The 18,601-nt window shown below is 39.8% G+C and overlaps 2 protein-coding genes across 2 annotated transcripts; one reads left to right on the top strand and one right to left on the bottom strand.

The window, feature by feature from the left end:
• Nucleotides 1-3,016: 3,016 nt before the first annotated feature.
• On the top strand, nucleotides 3,017-8,728 carry LOC109911039 (EEF1A lysine methyltransferase 3-like). The gene is made up of 3 exons (XM_048620571.1): nucleotides 3,017-3,172; nucleotides 5,976-6,087; nucleotides 8,334-8,728. Exons 1-3 carry the CDS (start codon nucleotides 3,017-3,019, stop codon nucleotides 8,726-8,728), a joined length of 663 nt encoding a protein of 220 aa, XP_048476528.1.
• Nucleotides 8,729-14,964: 6,236 nt separating this feature from the next.
• LOC125487923 (probable G-protein coupled receptor 139) lies at nucleotides 14,965-16,796 on the bottom strand. The gene is made up of 2 exons (XM_048620570.1): nucleotides 16,730-16,796; nucleotides 14,965-15,881 (listed from the first exon to the last, which is right to left on the bottom strand). The coding sequence occupies exons 1-2, from the start codon at nucleotides 16,794-16,796 to the stop codon at nucleotides 14,965-14,967; spliced, it is 984 nt and encodes a 327-aa protein (XP_048476527.1).
• Nucleotides 16,797-18,601: the final 1,805 nt, after the last annotated feature.

The raw sequence follows: 18,601 nt of genomic DNA, 5'->3' as shown, positions 1-18,601 counted from the left end.
GCTCTATGTTTACAGTCTATCTGTAGCATCTACAGTTCTTCGTTTAACTTTAGGGATGAAAGACAATTTGGATGGCTTGGAATCGAAATTTCGGAAGAAAAACAGAACAGCTGCGATCTTTTGAATGGCAGAGCTGGCTCAGACAGCCAAATTGTCCACTTCGATTTTGTATTTTTATATGCTCGTAAGAGACCTAGTTTCTGCACCGCTGCTACGAATCTCTGTGGATTCTCTGAGTCATGACCTTGACTGTCACACCATGTACAATTTTGCTCAAGTACGGAATGGCTCCCAAAGCTCCTCATTGCAACATGTTACGGGAAGTTCAGATCTTTACTGAGGATGTATTATAACGTTCTGTCCAATTCTGGTGTCCTTGTTTCTCAATTCTTCAGTCGACACGATTGAGCAAGAGCAGGATATCTAATTTCATTGAGAAGTGATGACTGTCTGTCAACGGATTATTCCTTGAGAACAATACGATGAAACGATTCCGAAATTACAAAGTACTCAAAAAGCCACAGAGATTCTTGGGTAATTTTGCAACAAACATTATCTGCAGTTGGGATTATATGGAGTCTCCTAGCAACTTTTCTTTATGCCAGTGTTGACTTGTGAGCTTTCAGAATTGCACACAGATTCAGGAAGTGTCTATCTATACGATGGTACAAAGCTAAGGACTCATCACAGACTCGTATAGCACAGGGAGTACTAAATGTCCCCGTATTATAACATGACAATTGGATAGGAAGTGTAGGAACCACTCTGTCAAAGGAAGCCATTCTTGCCAAAGCAATTCCTGCATTTTGTAACAGTTTCAAATCATCAAGCGAAATACAGAAGGGAAGATGTTACAGTTTAAAGATACTGTGACAAGTTAAAACCAAGGGCCAGTTTCGTTGTGAGCTCATCGCCAATCACCATCCTCCAGTCAACTGCCAGGCACTGAAGTTGGATCCACATTACAGAACGTCAGTGGGAAATTTCAGAGTAAGATCTCTAAATACAATTTGAAAGTTGCAGGCAATAGAGAGTGTAACAGCTCTTACTTGGGCTAATGGGTTCTAGCTGGAATTGCTAAAGTAATCTTAAATTGACTTGCTCCTTCCATGTGGATATGGACTATATCAGCAACGCCAGCATTAGTTGCGCATCCCGAAATGCTTGAGATCCGAATTTGCTAGACGTTTACCATAGTCATTAAAATTTCAACAATATTACTATGGGTATGGAGCCATATTTACCCCAGGCATCATTCTCTCAAGCAAACTGTAATTTTCTTAAAGGGTATCACTTGACGAGATGGCTTTTGACAAAGAACAAGTAGCTGCACGATCATAGTTTTAACTTGAGGATTTATTAACTGAGCGAAAATGACACCAGTATTTAAATTTGATTCCAGGCTTTAAAAAGGATAGAGTTCTGAGGAAGGGTCACCGGACCCGAAAAGTTAACTCGGTTCTTTTTTTTACTTCACAGATGCTCACAGATCTGCTGAGCTTCCAGCAGCTTGTGTTTTTATTCTTTATAGAGTGGATATAGCGATCTCAAATTCAGCACCATTACTGTCACATATAGATGGGGTAAATAGCCAATGTCTCTTTCGCAGGGTAGGAGTGCTCAAAACTAGACACCATAGGTTTAACGTGAGAGGGGAAAGTTTAGGAAGGGGTTAGAGGGGTATGGGAAAAATGCTGGATTAATTTAGGGTACCTGGTCGGCATGAATGAGTTGGACCGAAGTTTCTGTTTCTTTGCTGTACAGCTCTATGACTCTAGGATTCTGTAAGCTTCTTTGCTAAGTATTGGCAAACAGCACGATTTAAGTTTTTTTTTCTGATTACTTGGTTTGTGGAGAAACCCAGATGCTTTTGATTCATTGTGCTCCTGGTAAGGGCTTATCTTGCTATAACAACGTTGGGAATGATGAATTGCACGGGACAGATGATACTGTTACTTAATCTCTCCAAGACCTATGATCCCGGACAGCCTCAGTGTAACAAGCATCAGATATGAAACCATCAGATAAGACTGGTGGAAGCCTCCAGAGTCAACAGAATCTTATACATCGGTTCTGACAACGAGCAGAATGCAGGAGTGACGAATCATTGATAAAAATGCAAATAAAATTATAATGGAACTAGACAAACAAGAGAATTGCATGAATTGATTGAAGGATGCGTAGCAGTTAAACTCCGAATGGATTATCCCTAATGTGAATCTCCAGTATTTAAAAAAAAAAAACTTTTATGATTCATTCACAGGATGGCTAGTTTCGCAAATATTCTCCGATCCCTAATTGCCCATAGGGCAATTTAACCACATAACTGTGGGTCTGAGGTTAACTGTAGGCCGGATCAGGTAAGGACAGCGAAATCGCTTCTGTGTCGGACAATGTTGGGGTAAACGGGCTTTTCCTCCCCCACCATCCTCCCGCCGCCCACCCACCCCCCACCCCTTCCCAAACACAGCAATGATTTATGGTCATCACTGGACTATCGATTCCAGATATTTGTTAAAATCAAATTCCACAATCTGCCATGGTAGGATTCAAACACCAATTATATTACCTGGGTCTCTGCATCAATAGTGTAGAGATAATGCCATCAAGCTACTCCGTCACTAACCATCTCATGTATGAGATCTCTAAGAAGTGAAAATTTATATCTCTTGATGGAATGCGGGCATCTTATACAATTTTAAAAATACTGCTGTCACAGAGCAAGGGAATCCTTGCTGATTTTTAATGTCAATCCCTCAGCCCAGAATAATTGTAATCTGACGTTGTTTGCTTTACGATGAGGTGCTGTCAGAAAAGCCTATTTATTTCTCAAATATCACTCTCCTGTCTTGTTTGCTTTCTCTCTTCTAAATTACAGCGCAGAACTGAATCATCCATGCTGGACATTCTTCTGAAACGGAGAAAGGTTTACCTTAGTTGTCCTGGACCGAAACCTACTGGATATTAAAGAACGTAAACCAGGATCAGAGCAGCAAGCGGAAAATCCAGATTGGTAATGGCTGCCCAACAGGAACTGAATCAGCACCTCAGCTCCTACTACAATTTGGACCCAAGCAGACTAACTAGTCGTTATGAGTTTTGTGGCTACGAATTGAACATCACTCGAGACTTTAGCAAAAACCTTGGCATACCAGCCGTCATTTGGGAACCTGTAAGTCCACTGTTTAGTTAAAAAAAAAGTAAATGTAGAGCTTTTAAATACAGTGAAGTGAGACCTCCATCCGGCATGTTGGAGAAACTATAATTAGTTCCAATTGCGGTGTTTTGTTCATTAATTGAACAACTGATGAAAATAAAAGACCGACTAATTTTTTAACCATTGTTGCGAGAAAGATCACATAATATTGTGATTCAGCAGTTGCTCCCAAATATAAAAATAATTCTCCATCAAACACTTGGGCAAAAGAAAAAAAAAACGTGGAATTGGTTAATATTGGAGTGATTTGGGAATCCGAGATCACATGGCATAATGCAAAATTTGCACCCGACTTTTGTTTTATATTCATTCTCCTCTCCAGCACGGGCAACATTTATTGCCTTAATTATCTATGATTGCACTTATGACCGTGGTGTTGAACTGGTTGACGAGTGATCCTTCCAATCTTGCCATATATTTCCCTTAAAATGAACCATATGTTATTTCCCGAAGCGTTATTTCCATCAAACAGTCCTGTGGTATTTAGTTGATGGGATGAACAGAACAGGGGAACGTAAAACTTAGAAAACGAAATAGGTCACAGACCCTTGCAGCGGTTCAAGAAGGCAGCTCACCACCGTCTTCTTAGGGTTAACAAAAAGGGCAATAAATATAGGCCCAGCCAACGATATCCATGTCCCAAGTGAGAATAAGTAATAACATAAAAGCTTAATTCATCAGTCATTGAAATCTTCGGTGATCTGGTTGTGCCTGGCTCCATTTGGTGTCCCGCATTCCACATCTCCTGATGACGTTGTCTATCCTAGATATATTTAAAGCACAACCTTCATTCAATTTAACGAGCCGGCTTCCACCATTTTCTGAGCAAGCGTATAATTCGCCTCCTAGCGATATTAAAATGATCAACTTTCATTCTTCTTTATATCCTACATATTTAATCTCTTACACAAGAGCAGAAAACAGATCCTCTCCGAATCCACCCAATCCTGGCAGCAATCTGACTGCATCTGATGATAGGCTCATGGCACCAAAGTTCCGTCAAGCATTCGTCCTATGTAGTCGTTTGGTAGAAGAAAGCATGTGTATTGCTGAAACAGATACGTTTTGTCAATTGGTCAACAATTGCTAAATAATCTGCGTGTGTGAATAATTACGCTGACCACAAATTATCTGTCCGGCTCATGGTGTAGTGCACTTTTATCTTGTGCTACGTATAAAAAATTCACAGGACCTTATTTTTTGCGACAGAAACAGCATGAATACACTGTATCTGTTCCAGCTCAGGAAAATAAGTGACAATAATTTCCTGGTTCATTTCTGGGGTAAAGCTCTGACTAATCGAAATCGACCTGTCTGTTTTAAAAATAGAAAGAAAACTTACGCATTGTCCGTGGCAGCGACTCTACTAAACAGCTTCCACTTGGAAACCATTGGCACTTTCATACCATGAACTATAAATGTCGTAACGCTTTATTTTGCTATTTCTTGTGACTTATCGTGATGACTACTAGCTGAAAATCTTTGACAAAATGCATCTTTAATGGCAATTCTGCCATTCTGGTTCTGCCTTTTTTTCGCTTCTCATTTTCTGATGTTATGTGCATTTTGTGTATTCCTGTGTCTCCATTTTATTGTTCGGTATAAATTTATTCATAACTACCTTGTACTCCAGCTATACTTATGAATCCAAACAACTCTACTTTTGGATGATTTCATTTAAAATCTGTTGGAGCCTTAACGAAACTCTTTCCTGCTTGAAATGTTCTGGTTATTCATTGCCTGCTTCACAGAACAATTTCGCTTCCATTCTTGATTGGATTATTTTTAGTGCACTACGAAACAAACTACCTTCGAATGCAGCACGTTGGTTTCACCACTCCTCTTCCTGTTTCCTATCACTTTTCCCAACCACACCACATCTTGTCCGCAAACTTCAATGCGCTGATGTTGGAACGGCTGAAGCAGGATATACTGTGTTCATAAACCTCAGAACGGAAAGGTGAAGTCACCATCCTACTACTGGACCATAAGGCAGGTCTCACGTACAGAGAGCCGACTGGTGGTGATGGTTCAACCTGAAGGTTACCATACCTCGGCAGATGTGAACATTTGAGAAGTAGGGTCCTTTGCGGTAAATCAGTCAATGCCAGAATTGAAACGGTGCTTCTCATGTATCTTCGTGCATTGCAAACCAGCTACCCGAGATGAATGACTACTTAAATGTCAAGCTGCCATAACCAAAGAAGTCTGTTCTTTCATTAGAAATAGATTTTTGGTGGTGACTTAACCTGCGGGGCACCCGGTCACATGTGACGAAGGAGGTGAAGGAGTGAACTTTATGGCAATCTCACAAATATAGCCTTTGAACCTACACTTTTCGCCTCACACTGCATCTTAAACCAACAGTCCAGCCAACTGAGCTGACAAATCCTCACATAGCACTTTACAATCATCTTACTTCCTCTGTAACCTAATGTGTAGCCTGGTGCATGCTTCACTGAATTAGCTCCCTCTCACCTTCCTTGGGCCATTACCTCCATGCTTTGTCTCCATTTTCGATATTATGTGAGGTATAAAGCAAGTTTATTATCTCATATTTTGAATATAATGTCCATTAAAAGCTGTATATAAAAGAATAATAAACAAATCCCATCTGGGAATACATGTTGCATGTATGTGGTTTATATTTCTATTTACCAGGTTTGACGCTGATATCTAACATGGTCCTCAACTTCAGAAATATTGGAAAGCGTTAAAGCTTTGCCAGTTTTCAATTTGGTTCAATGTATTGTTTCAGGGCCGTGTTCTCTGTCGATTCTTTGAGAAAGAGCAGATTAACTTTACTGGAAAGAAGGTGATTGAATTGGGGTCGGGCACTGGTATGGTGGGAATCCTGGCCATCCTGCTCGGTAAGTGAAACTATCCACGCACTTGGATTTGTGCTGTGTGCAGAAGAATACTGCAGGAATGCATTAGCACTTTATTGGCAAAGTACCATTGTGACTTTTCGCTGGAAGGAATAAACTCCCAATTCAGCACACAGGTACTTAATTCTTTGTTCTGTAATTACCTCCTCAGACGACAGTGACACTTTGGAAGTCTTTGTCTGAAAAGTATTTGCCATTTATTTTAAATGCGATATTTGATATACCGCGAATCAAAGGTCATGGGGTAAGTTGAAACACGGAATTCAAAGCAGAAACAGATCAGCCATGGCATTAGTGTGTAGCGGGTCAAATTTGTGTAGTTGAATAGCCTGCTGTTTCGTTCTCAATCCATATGCTCCAATATCCCAAAAATAAACTGTGTGAATGCTGGAAACCAAAACAAAACAGAATTTACTGGAGAAACTCAACAGGTCTGGCTGCATCTGTGGAGAGAAAGCAGAGTTAACATTTCCAGCCCAGTGACCCACCAAAGGATCTTTCGGATCTGCTAAGGTTCACAACAAATTTTGTTTGTGCACTTATGCTCTTATTGTTGTCCATCTAGAATTTCGATTTCATCAGTGTAAATAGGTCCAGTTTCAAAGGCAGCAATTCCAAAGTATAGATTTTTTTTCAGGGAATGTCTGTATAGTCCCTCAGATCAATGGCAACGTACTGAGATTCAAGCATATCCAGCACCAGTCAAGGGCATTTGTAATGCATTGACGGTGCCCCTAGCCCTGAGCTAGGTAGCCCTGGTTCATGTTTCACCTGCTCTGACATCTCTGAGCAAAGTGATTCGTAAAACGTTCACAATGCTTCACGGGAAGGGTTTTTGTTTGCAGTTCATTTCCTAAGTCTATAAACCATGTTTTTGATTTGAACAGTGGGGTGTGTTGTTTTCATTACTTTCCAGAATGCTGGCATCATTGACTAAGCTAGCCCTCATTCCCAATCCCTATCTGACTTTGAGGCGGTTAATGCTGGGCTGTTTACATGTCCCATAATCTATCATGTGTAGATACATCCTTAGGTCGGTTTAGATGGGAGCCCCAAGCTTTTGCACAGCCACAGTGGACGAGCAGATATAACATAATTCTAAACCAGGGCGGTATTTAACTTGAAGTGGAACTTGCATGTGGTGGTGTCCTCTTGTATCTGCTACCATGGCCTTTCATGTGGTAGAGGTCATGTTTGGAGGGTGATGTTTCAGGAGCCTTGATTAGTCGCTGCAAGCACAGTGCGTTGAGAGAGTGAAATTTGGAGGTAGATGAGGTACCAGTAAGTGGGCTGCATTGTCCTGGGTAGTGTCTGGTTTCTTGAGTGTTGTTCGAGGTGGCCAACTGGGCCAACTGGTGAGCATTCTACCTAATGATACTGAGTGTTAATGTGTTAATTGTTACATGGCTCACGTAGCAATTTATTTTGAAGAACAAACAAAGACAATGCTGAAGAAACTCAACAGACCTGGCAGCATCGTTAGAGAGAGAAACAGTGTTAACGTTTTGCGCCTGAAATGATTCTACTTCAGAACTATTCTGAAGAAGAGTAATACCAAACTCGAAATGTTAACTCTATATCCCTCCACAAATCTGCCACATCTGCTGTGTTTCTTTAATATTCTCTGTGTTTGTTTCAGCTTTCAGCATCCTTGGAAGTTTATTTTACTGATTTTGAGGATCTGCCTTTTGGTTCAAGACCAAATTCCTCGCATTAAGAATGCACCAAGGGAAAAATGCAGGAAGGGCAGAAAGTTGAATGAGGGAAACCAGTATGGAAGCGCATGTTGCAATTGGAATGTCTAGAATAACGGATACGCATTATTCAGTAAAACTGCGACAGAAGCGACGTCGACGGTGTGGATAGAGGTTAAAGAAAGATTCTCAATCAAATTCCAAACTACTTGGACAACCGGGTTCAAAGATGAACTGACTACGTTGAATGTTGATAGGACTGACTTGCTGTGACCGAATAGTTAGTTGTGAACTGATGAATTCAGTAACATGACCATGGTTCACTCTCGTAGATGGTCAGCATCGATGTGGTGCTAATATTTCTGTAGTATGATTACTGCAAAACGTCACCTTTAATCACGTATTCATCAATGGTTTGCTGTTTGCTGCTGCTCCTCCCCTACACAATCACACGCAAACATACACGCACACAAAGCTAGTATTTCCATATTGTTGTCGACTTGAGTCAACTAATGTTGTTATCTTCTGCCGCAGGTGGAGATGTCACGTTGACCGACCAACCGATTGTTCTGAGTCAGATCCAATACAACGTCTCCAACAATATTCCAGCTGCCAGCCTACACCGTTCAGAAGTCGCTGCACTTTCCTGGGGTAAAGACAATGATCAATTCCCCTCAGATTATGACTACATCCTGGGTTCGGACATTGTCTACAAATCCCATGAGTTCCACTTACTGATAAATACTCTGCTGCACCTAAGCAACCCAAACACCATCATTTACTTCTCCACCAAAATGCGTCAGGAGATGGGAGCTATTACATTTCACGAAAACCTCATCCCACAGCATTTTAATTCCGAAATCGTTCACAGAGTCTCGGAGAAAGATATCAATGTGTACAAAATGACCAAAAAGTGCTCTGTCGTATAATGGGTACAGAGTCGGGTGGGTATGGGGTTTGGTAGGGTATTGGGGCCAATAACGGGTTGTGGAGAAACTTAGTTTGTGCAAAGGAACATGCAAGTAGAAACAATATATAACACTCTCTAGTGAGATGACTGCAGAGGGGGTGACAGTTTCTTAATTATTTCCAACATGCACTGTAGCTTCGTCCGCGCTCCAACTCGCAGTCTAATGAAATGTAAAATGAACCGGCCAATAATTAGCCAGGCTCCGTTTTGATGACAGTAAGGCATCAGGACACAAAGTTCACTTCTGCCCGCCTGAGGTTTCGTTTTTCCTCCCCACCCGGCTCTTACTGATTCTCGGATCACATCAACCTGTTTTCTTTTTTACTGTCGGCAGACAGCTGCTTGAATTGAATAATGCTGAAGATTGCACTCGTTTTGTGATGTGCAACAGACATTAGTAGTTCTCAAACTAATTTTCCAAGATTATCATGATCGCAGACGCCAGCAAATGAAAATAGGAATAAAGCATCATGGAGCCACGGAAACGTACAAATTGACCGCAAAGAAGACAATTCTCTGTGTCTGTGCCAGTCAGAAGCAAGCACCTAACTATTCTGATGAAGGGTCTAGGCCCGAAACGTCAGCCTTCCTGCTCCTATGATGCTGCTTGGCCTGCTGTGTTCATCCAGCTCTACACCTTGTTACCTAACTATTGTAATCAAGTTTCCTAGCACCTTGCCATAGCCTTGTATGCCTTGTGTGATAATATTGTGGTCTTAAGAGGTGTAAGAGCGGTTTTAAGGCAAAGGCACAAGTCTATTGATTACTCGTAAAGAAAACAGCTGTGAGGCCTTCATTTGTTTTTAAGTATTGGAACAAAGGAGTAGCCCGATTGGGTGCGAGCAAGCTTCCACACAATGAGGATTTTTATTTTTAGCTTTCAGAAGTTGCTACTGGGGTCTTGAAGAGGTGGAAGCTGTTTTAACCTCTCTCAGTTACGGCTAAAAGCTGCGGGTTGTTTTCCTACTCCAAGAATTTTATGTGAGACAATCCGTTTTACAGAATTTGCCTTTTACCAAGGATGTGTTTATGGGACTTTACTATATTGGAACAGTTAGTTAGTAGTGGTTACTGCACCTATTATTTTGTTAAGCATTTCGATAGAGTTGCAGCTAAACCAATATTTTTCTTTTATTTTTCCTCTTTCCTATGTGTTTTAACTATAGTGTATGAATAAAGTTTGCTTATCTTCAATGCTGGTAGTTTGACCAGTCGAACTGCATCTCGATCGCAACACCTTTAAAATATGAACAAAAGTTAGGGTCTAGGCGATCTTCTTGATATATTTTGAGGGGGGGGGGGTGGTCTGGTCCAAAACATTTGGTATCACGTGCACATATAAGGCACGTCATTACTCCGTAAAAGCTTTCATAATTTTGCCTCTACTACCCTTACAGACGGTGCATTGCTCATTCCCACCACTCTGTATGTGAAACAGTTTAATTCGCATCTCCTTTATACTTTCTGCCGCTTACCTTAAAACTATGCTCTCTGGTTACTGATCCCTTCATCATGGACCAAACTTTCTTCCTGTCTACCCTATCCATGCCCGTCATAATTTCATGCATATTGTTATCTTTACCGCACCCTCGCTAAAGTTCATAATAGATATGACAGACATGATATCAACCCTTTCAATATGTAAAATGTTATTATTGTATGTGCTAGTTCTCCACGAACTGACCTTAGATGCTCCAGTTCATTCTACTTTGGCCTGAAACAGTCGGTGTTGTTAATGATATCATGTTTATTCAGCATTATGGTCTACAGCAACAGAACTCCCGGCTTCCACGAAGGTTATCTCCACATCGCTGATTTGACTCTGATATGAACGAAAAGGATAATTCATTTTCTACTCAGGATGCCAAATGGTACAGATTAAAAAAAAAAGCCACAAAGGGCACAGTTTCACAGCAGATTCTTCTGTACACAATAATGAGGGAATTGATTTACAGGGCCAAGCACGTTATCTAAAATATTGAGCAGTAAATCTCAAACCGGGGATGCTTGCAAAAATGGAGATATTCTGTGCAAGCTTAGAACATAGCATATGACCGTGGCTGGTCAGCTTTTTTTAGAAACATTAGAATAGCTGACTGTGCAGTGCCTGTCACTGGGGAACATCAACCTCAAAATTGCGTAATTTTAAAAAATAAAGAGGCATGATAGACACTAGAACATCAAATGAGTAAAACTATGAGAGAAAGGACCAAAAGATATTTTACCAAATAAACTCACAACCCAGCATGCGCTGTCAAGGCAATTGATGGCCACGTTGAAGTAGTACGTTTCTAGTAAACCTTTGCTTCAGTTTCAGGACACTGACTCAAATCTGACGCTGAACAAAGGCTGAATTTAAGTAACGTTAATAAACGTAGAATTGGGAAATTACTCTTAGTAATGGAAAGAGTGGATCATTGATTTTCACAAAATCAAAACTGGCTAATATTCTTCTAAAGGAACAAAAAAAGAAAGTGCTTTCTCTCTGCAATTCGCACACACAATGATGTCACCGACTCTAAACTGCTCTCCTAAGTAGCCAAACACTATTCATCGTAAGAGTAATTAGGGATGGTTGACAGATACTAGCCATAGCAGAAACAATCACATTGCTTCGAAAACGTTTAAAAAAACGTTTAGAATTGAGCAACTCGTTTTCCTAGAGTGCAAACAATAATACTGACTTCATATTGAACAAACTGTGTCCCACCAGACAGGATGTGGGAGAAAATAAACCTACAGTGCATAAAGCTTTGTAACCCTACAAAAAAGTCGAGAAAGATCCAATAGTTCATTTAGTAATGTTTTACTATTCTGTATTATCCAAAGTGTTGATCCATAGGAAGAGATGATGTTCTGGTGACCTGGGTTCGAATCCTGCCACGTTAGATGGGGGGATTTGAATTCAATTCTTCAAAAAAAAGTCTGGAATTAAGAGTCTAATGACGACCATGATGCCATTGTCAATCGTGGGGAAAAAACACTAATATAATACCATCCTTAAGTGGTCTGGCCTACATGTGACTCGAGACCCGCAGCAATGTGGTTGACTCTTAACTGCCTTCTGGGCATTTAAGGATGGGATGACACCCTCATCCGACGAATGAATAAAGGAAAAAAAATAAACTTCATCCATTTCGTATGGAGAGATGTCGAACGTCTGCTCTCCAGATCGCGGGCATTTTGACCAACAATCTCCCTGAGAAATGCATTAACTGATAACTGTATTCCCTTCACTGCTGCACTGTCCGTGCTTACGTGGTTTGACCAATAAGTGAAAGCAGATTCATAGCAATTACCTAAACTGAACTACTTTCTGAAACTGCACCGGAAGCTACTCTGTTTCGATGCTGTTAGGGATTGACAGTTAAATTTGTCGTTGTAAGAAACTTCCACTTTCATTTTGTTAAAATCGTTAATCAAGTGGGGCAACGTGGTAGCACAGTGGTTAGCATTGCTGTTTCACAGTGCCAAGGACCCAGATACAATACCAGCGCCACGTGACTGTCTGTGTGGGTTTCCTCCAGGTGTTCCGGTTTTCTCCGACAGTCCAAAAATAGGCGGATTGGTCGTGTTAAATTGCCGATACTATCCAGGGTTGCGCAGGCGAGCTGGATTAGCCATGAGGAATGCAGGGATAGGGTAGAATGTTGGGTCTGGGTGGGATGCTCTTCAGGGGTTGGTGTAAGCGCGATTGGCTGAATGGCCTGCTACATATTAGTTTTGTCACGCTTGGTCACAAATGATACGGTATTATTATAAATGCAAAGAAAATGTTTTCAACATTCAAAGGAAAATCCAATACAGTATCAAATTCTTTGACATTGTTCCCGGTGTTTTCCTAATGTCGGATTTGTCCAAGACCCAGTTCTGAGCTTGATAGTATCGAGACTAAAACAAAAATGTTAGAAGCGGGTTAGAAGATCTTTGTGGTCAATCATTCCCAACTGAAGAAGTTGTTTAACCAGTGGCTCAGTTTTAATCATGGAATGTACATTGGTTGATCCCAAACTGTCTCTTATTTAAATTAAGCCTATTTCTCCATTATATATTTACCTGCAATTAAGACCAGCCAGATGCATATCACCCAATTGGATTGGTCCCCAACTCCTTCTCTAGTTAATGGTTCAGACCCTGGTATGATCGTGGCCATAGCCGTACATAAACGAAAAATTGCGACACTGTAGTCGCTGAGATAGAATGCTCGTTAAATCTCAGCTGATTCACCGGATCCAGCTAAATTCCCAGTGCATCCACTAATGGCTCCTCAGTCTTGAATTGGAAATATATTGTTCTGGACACTTGATAAATCAAAATATCAGTCTGTCATTTATATTACTGCTGCCCAGCCTGTAACTTACTGTTCCAATAAAACTGGGAAACCCATAATGAAGCCATAGCCCATTATTATTTCAGCTAAGTGTCCCTTTTGTTTATTTGGTCTCTAGAACTTTCTTACTAATTCATGGCATGTAGAAAAAAGATATGATAGATCGATTGTTTCTGTGATCTATCTACTCGATTCTGTCATTGATATCACCTGAGAATCATCTTCCTCCAGTAATGTTCTCCTTAATCAACATTGCTGTTCCATTTTTTATTAATTACATTTATTTAATTCCTTGTCGTTCATAACACTTTGCATCCAGGATGTTTTTGCGCTATGCCCTTTTTTTTTCGTGAGCCCAGTTTGTCTCATCGCTGCAAAACCGTATTTGCAGATGGTTAGAAATGACTATCAAGTCGCCATAGTCTCACCAGACCATAGACAGGTGTCACATTGGAGACAAACTACTGGTGGTGGTTTGACATGAAGGTCAACACACCTTAGGTGAGGGGAGACGATGAGAAGGAGAGCATTTCATGGTAATCTCATTGAATGTGGTAATTGAACCCGAGCTGTTGGCATTACTCTGCACTGCAGGCCAGCTGTCAGCTCAGTCGTCTGGACGACTGGCTTGCACTGTATGTGGTTATATACGCTTGCAGGTACCCAAACTTATTTGTCATTCCTGACACCTCGACGTGCATTCAAAGTAAGCAGATTTGAGATCTTACATACTCCCTTTTATTTAGACCTCAGCAATTTTTCAACCATTCCCCAATCTAGTTCTATCGATTTCTACCAGTTCTCTTCTCTAATGTTATCTCCTGGTTTCCACACTTCTAACAAGTTAATTTAAACTCTGCCCAATATCGTTAGCAATTGACGCCAAACGGATTTTTCTTTTGTTGTTGCTGTCAGCTGTTCGCTTGTTTCACGGATCCATTAGAATGATTTGGACAGCAACTATTTCCTCCTGGACCTATATCGATATCCCAGGAATCTCAGACTTTGGGTAGTGCAATGTGCTGCTGTGTAATACTCTGTTGCATATCGCATTGCCGTATATAGTATAACAGAGATATAGATGAGTTGAGATTCATGCTATGTTGTGTCATTGCACGCATTCTGGTGCGGTTAATCTCTGTGCCTCCATGGGATTTTGAGTCACGTATTATGTTACAGTGGACTCAGCTGTGGCGAAGTATGGTGAAGGGCATTAAAGTATGGCAGAGTGTGAATCTTGAGAGTATTATGACGTGGTGAAATACAGTGCAGTTTAGGGTAGTGCAGCCTTATATGGTATGATGAAGTATAAAGTATGGTAAATTATTCTGATGCAGTGTGGCGTAGTAACTTATGGTATCACATTATGAGTGGTGTTGAGTACTGCACTGTGGTTTATTATGATGCAAGTCATGTAGTTTGACGCAATATGGTGCAAAGGTGCAGTTCGATGTATTCGGCAGTGCAATTTGCAATGATGTAATATGACATAATTTGTGATTCGGAGCAGTGAGGAGCAGCGCCTCAATGTGTTTGTCCTTGTAATTATCAGAATATATAGGTCTCTGGAATGTTAATGTCTTCCAGATCATTACAGTTGTTGGGGAAAACCAGCGTTCTAGTGTGCTATGAGTCATGGCTGCAGCTAGGAAAATAAAGAATATAGCCAATATGCTTGTCAACACCTATTTTGTGATGGGACCCGCATTCTCGCTGAAATCAACAGCAAAACAAAACACAATAGCTACCGTATTAAGGCGTTCTTATGCAAAGAAAATTTCCATTCTTAGTAGCTTTCAGAGAACATAATTCAATGGGTGGATATTGGATAAATAGACTGAAGGCACCAGGATTCATTTCTGAGCTCATTTCAGATGTATTTTATTATTTATTACTTCAACAAGCAGGGTCAATGGGCGTTTCATCACTTTCTTGAACTGTTCTCTGAACTTCGTCTGCGTCACTCCATAAATAAATGTATTTGTACAGCAACTTAAACTGCGCAATATATATCCGACTTGTTCAAAGATATATAAAGAGTCATTATCTTCAGGGCCATTGGTTTTAGTAATGATATAGTAGAAGAATTCCAGGACATATAAAAGCCACAAAAGCACAAAACTTCCTGATATGGCAAAGAGCAAAATTACAGATTTTCTTCGGCTCTCCATTTCTGCGTCATTGCGATTATGTCCCTTGCTTTTCCGTCTCAGACCCTTACGGATTTGATTTGCCACCAGGATATGCCTGACTGTCAGAGCGTTGAGCAACATAATGATTGCAAATGGAAGCAGTGGCGTTAATATCGTGTCAAACCAGTCAAATACCAACCAAGCAGCATTAGTGTAAAAACTTGACTTTATATCACAGAACCATGGTACATTGTTTATTATCTCCTTTGGTTTATATGTAAAATAATAGGGAATGTTCTTTAAACACAGTAGACTGCAGGTTGTAGCAATGACCACAGCTGCATTCTTATTAGTACAATACTTTGCTTTCAGCTTCTGGCAACATATCGCAATAAAACGATCAAAAGAGAAAGTAACTGTTAACCACACAGAGTTATCTATTGATGCCCGACGCAGGACTTTAACAATGCTGCAGACGAGTGTTACTTGAAGGAAAGAACCTGGGAAATAATAAGAACTAATCCTCTTCAATATGACCTCTGTCATAATGACTAGTTGATCAGCAGCTGCCATGGCCACCAGATAGCGAGTGATACAAGCAGAAAGACCACACTTTCCTTGGGATAGGATTATAATTGCCAACAAATTAACTGAAAGAAGGACAAAATACACTAGAAATTAATCTTAATACACAAAATAATTTTCCATAACTGAACACAAACACGATATAGGTGTGTATAATGCACAAGTAGTCTCAGGTAATTTTAACTATGCTATAGTTTATCTATGTTTGTGAATCAAAAATGGCCAAATCTAAGTTCAATTTCCAAGTTATTTCAGGCTGACTGAACACATGATGGATGTGATTAAATGATTGAGAACTTTACCTTATTTAAGCCACTGAACACATAAAAAAAAACTGCATAATATCAAAGCATTCCAATTTCATCAACCTACATCCTGTACAATTTCATAATGATAAATTCTCACTCTAATGCTCGGACTGAACAATTGCATATGTCAAAGGCAGTGTTCGGAGTGTTAAAGTCCACTGAGATAATGTAACAGTATGTTCCTATCCAAAACTTTCTCCAAACAAATATGGGAATTATGCCCCAATTTCATAACAGTTTATTGAAAGTTGTTAGACAAGTAAAATAGAAATAAACATAGAGCCAGAGTGACAAAGACAAGAACTAATCTGTCTGCGTCCACACATATTTCAGTTCACAGGTCTTCACTTCTTTTAAAAACACCTTTAAACTAAAACATAGCGTAATGGCTAAGCCTAATTAATGGTTCAAAACAGAATAATACTTACAGTAAAATGTAGATGGCAAATGTAGACTGATCCACACACAGTAATCATATTGAAAATGCAAATTTTTGCAACGAGCACAGCTGGAATATTAATAAACAATCCCTTTCCTGGGGGAAAAAAGACAGTTCACCATCTCAGGTGTGGAATTATTAAATAGAATAGATAACCATCCCTTACCAGGAATACCAATGAGAGCAAGAACCAGGTAGTATACTTTTCTGATGCTGCGAAATATTTCAATCATTTTTTTGCAGGAAGAACTGAGATTGTATTGTACCACAGATAATCTTTCTGAATTAAATGCTGTGATTCCACATGTCTGGAGGTATTAATTTATCCCATCTGAAATCTCTACTGGGACATCCAGGTTGCAACACCATTCAAATTATCTTTACATCTTTGAATAAACAGATAATGACAACTACTTGCAACCTATGTGTGTTAAAATACTTGTAAATGACAATTCCAAAATTGAAGAGACAATGTATAATCGACATTGATAGTATTTTCTATGTAAAATTTAAAGAAAAGGAGATTGCTTTGTCTCGGCATGAGCTTATTTGTCTTCAAATACTAAAATAATTAAATATACATCTCAGCCAACATTCAAAAAAACAATCACCACCCACTCTTTGCATTCTAATACCCTTTTGAAACATTTCCAACATTGTCACATAGTCCACTTGAAACTACAAACTCAGTTCAAACCAGCACCACATTTTAATGAAATTTTGCATTTCTTTCATGGACTGTGTGTGTTGCTGACTAGGGCAACATTAATTGCCAATCCCTACTTGTCCCAATGAAGATGGTGGTGAGCAGCCTTCTCGAACCTCTGCTATCCTAGGAATGCAGGTCGATTTCTACTGCTGTTAAAAAGGGAATTCCTGATTTTTTTAATCTAGGGACAGTGGTAGGAAGGCAATATATTTCCAAGTCAGAACAGTGTATGGCTTGGAGAGCAGCTTGCAGTTCTTGCTGTTCCTGTCCATCTGTTACTGGTACCCTTCTATGTGGTAGAAATAATAAACACCAAATATTCTGCTGAAGGAGCCTTGGTGAGTTATTTGTCTTTGAGAAACATGCTCATGGTTTTGTTCCAGCAGTCTTTATGTTCCATACATCATCCTCCACCATGTCCACTCACTGAAAATTGATGCAAATCATCGATTATCATAAAACAAATATGCATCACCAGTGCTCTTTAGTGTGGAAGATCTACACCCTTACATCTGGCCTATGTGTGTCTCGAGCCCCAAGTAAGGAGAATGTTTCTTAATATTTCTCTGAATGACCTTAAATTCCACCCAGTTCAAGGGGAATTAAAGATGGAAAATGAATACAACTTTGCAAGTGTTGCTCATTCTGTGAAAGAATAAAAGGAAAACAAAGTCATAATAATGTGAAAGATGAGCAGTTCATCTTTCAAATATGCAATATAATTGAACACAAATGTTGATTGCAAAATGTTCTAGGCACAAAAATCCTCCACCAATTGTTTCACTGAATTTGTCTCCCTTCCTCTCTCTGTGTATCTTCTTTTTGATTTTGTGTGACAATTCACCATTAGTCTACGATTCACATCTCCTCAAAATAGCTCATTTATTCTTGTGCCATCTTCATTTCTATTGGTACGGCATTGCAGGTTACTTTACCACTTACATTCTCCAGTTTGCATTATTTGCATTTGCCCTATTGCCGATATTCTGCAGTTCTCTGGAATTCAACCTCATCCTCAATCATTCCTTTAACTCATTAAACGCTGTCACACTTCTGTCTCTGCCCATTTCTATCTCTCTCCAGTTCTGATGTAAGTTCATTTATTTGATTTCATCACATGACATTATGCTACTGGACAATTCAAATCACAAAATGCTGTTTATAATGATGGACCATATGCTTTTATTTTCTTCTCTCATTTAGTATAGTCTTTAGTCACTGAGGTACGTTACACAAAGCTTATGACTCCCTTTAACAAAAGAACAGAGGTTCGTTGAATAAGAAATGAAATGTGAAGCAAATATTTGAGGATATACAGCAGATGCAATG

This window comes from Rhincodon typus, chromosome 47, assembly GCF_021869965.1.
Source record: "Rhincodon typus isolate 14 chromosome 47, sRhiTyp1.1, whole genome shotgun sequence".
In the NCBI taxonomy this organism is placed as follows: Eukaryota; Metazoa; Chordata; class Chondrichthyes; order Orectolobiformes; family Rhincodontidae; genus Rhincodon; species Rhincodon typus.
Note: the sequence above shows the minus strand (reverse complement) of the source record. Positions and strands in the feature narration are given on the sequence as shown.

What these genes read in the sequence shown, in the direction of transcription:
- LOC125487923 (XM_048620570.1), bottom strand. Translation starts at nt 16,796, where the DNA reads ATGATTGAAATATTTCGCAGCATCAGAAAAGTATACTACCTGGTTCTT. An exon ending in TGCTCTCATTGGTATTCCTG is followed by an intron (nt 15,882 to 16,729) that starts GTAAGGGATGGT and finishes TCCTTCTTTCAG; the next exon opens with TTAATTTGTTGGCAATTATA.
- LOC109911039 (XM_048620571.1), top strand. Translation starts at nt 3,017, where the DNA reads ATGGCTGCCCAACAGGAACTGAATCAGCACCTCAGCTCCTACTACAAT. An exon ending in CAGCCGTCATTTGGGAACCT is followed by an intron (nt 3,173 to 5,975) that starts GTAAGTCCACTG and finishes GTATTGTTTCAG; the next exon opens with GGCCGTGTTCTCTGTCGATT. An exon ending in AATCCTGGCCATCCTGCTCG is followed by an intron (nt 6,088 to 8,333) that starts GTAAGTGAAACT and finishes CTTCTGCCGCAG; the next exon opens with GTGGAGATGTCACGTTGACC.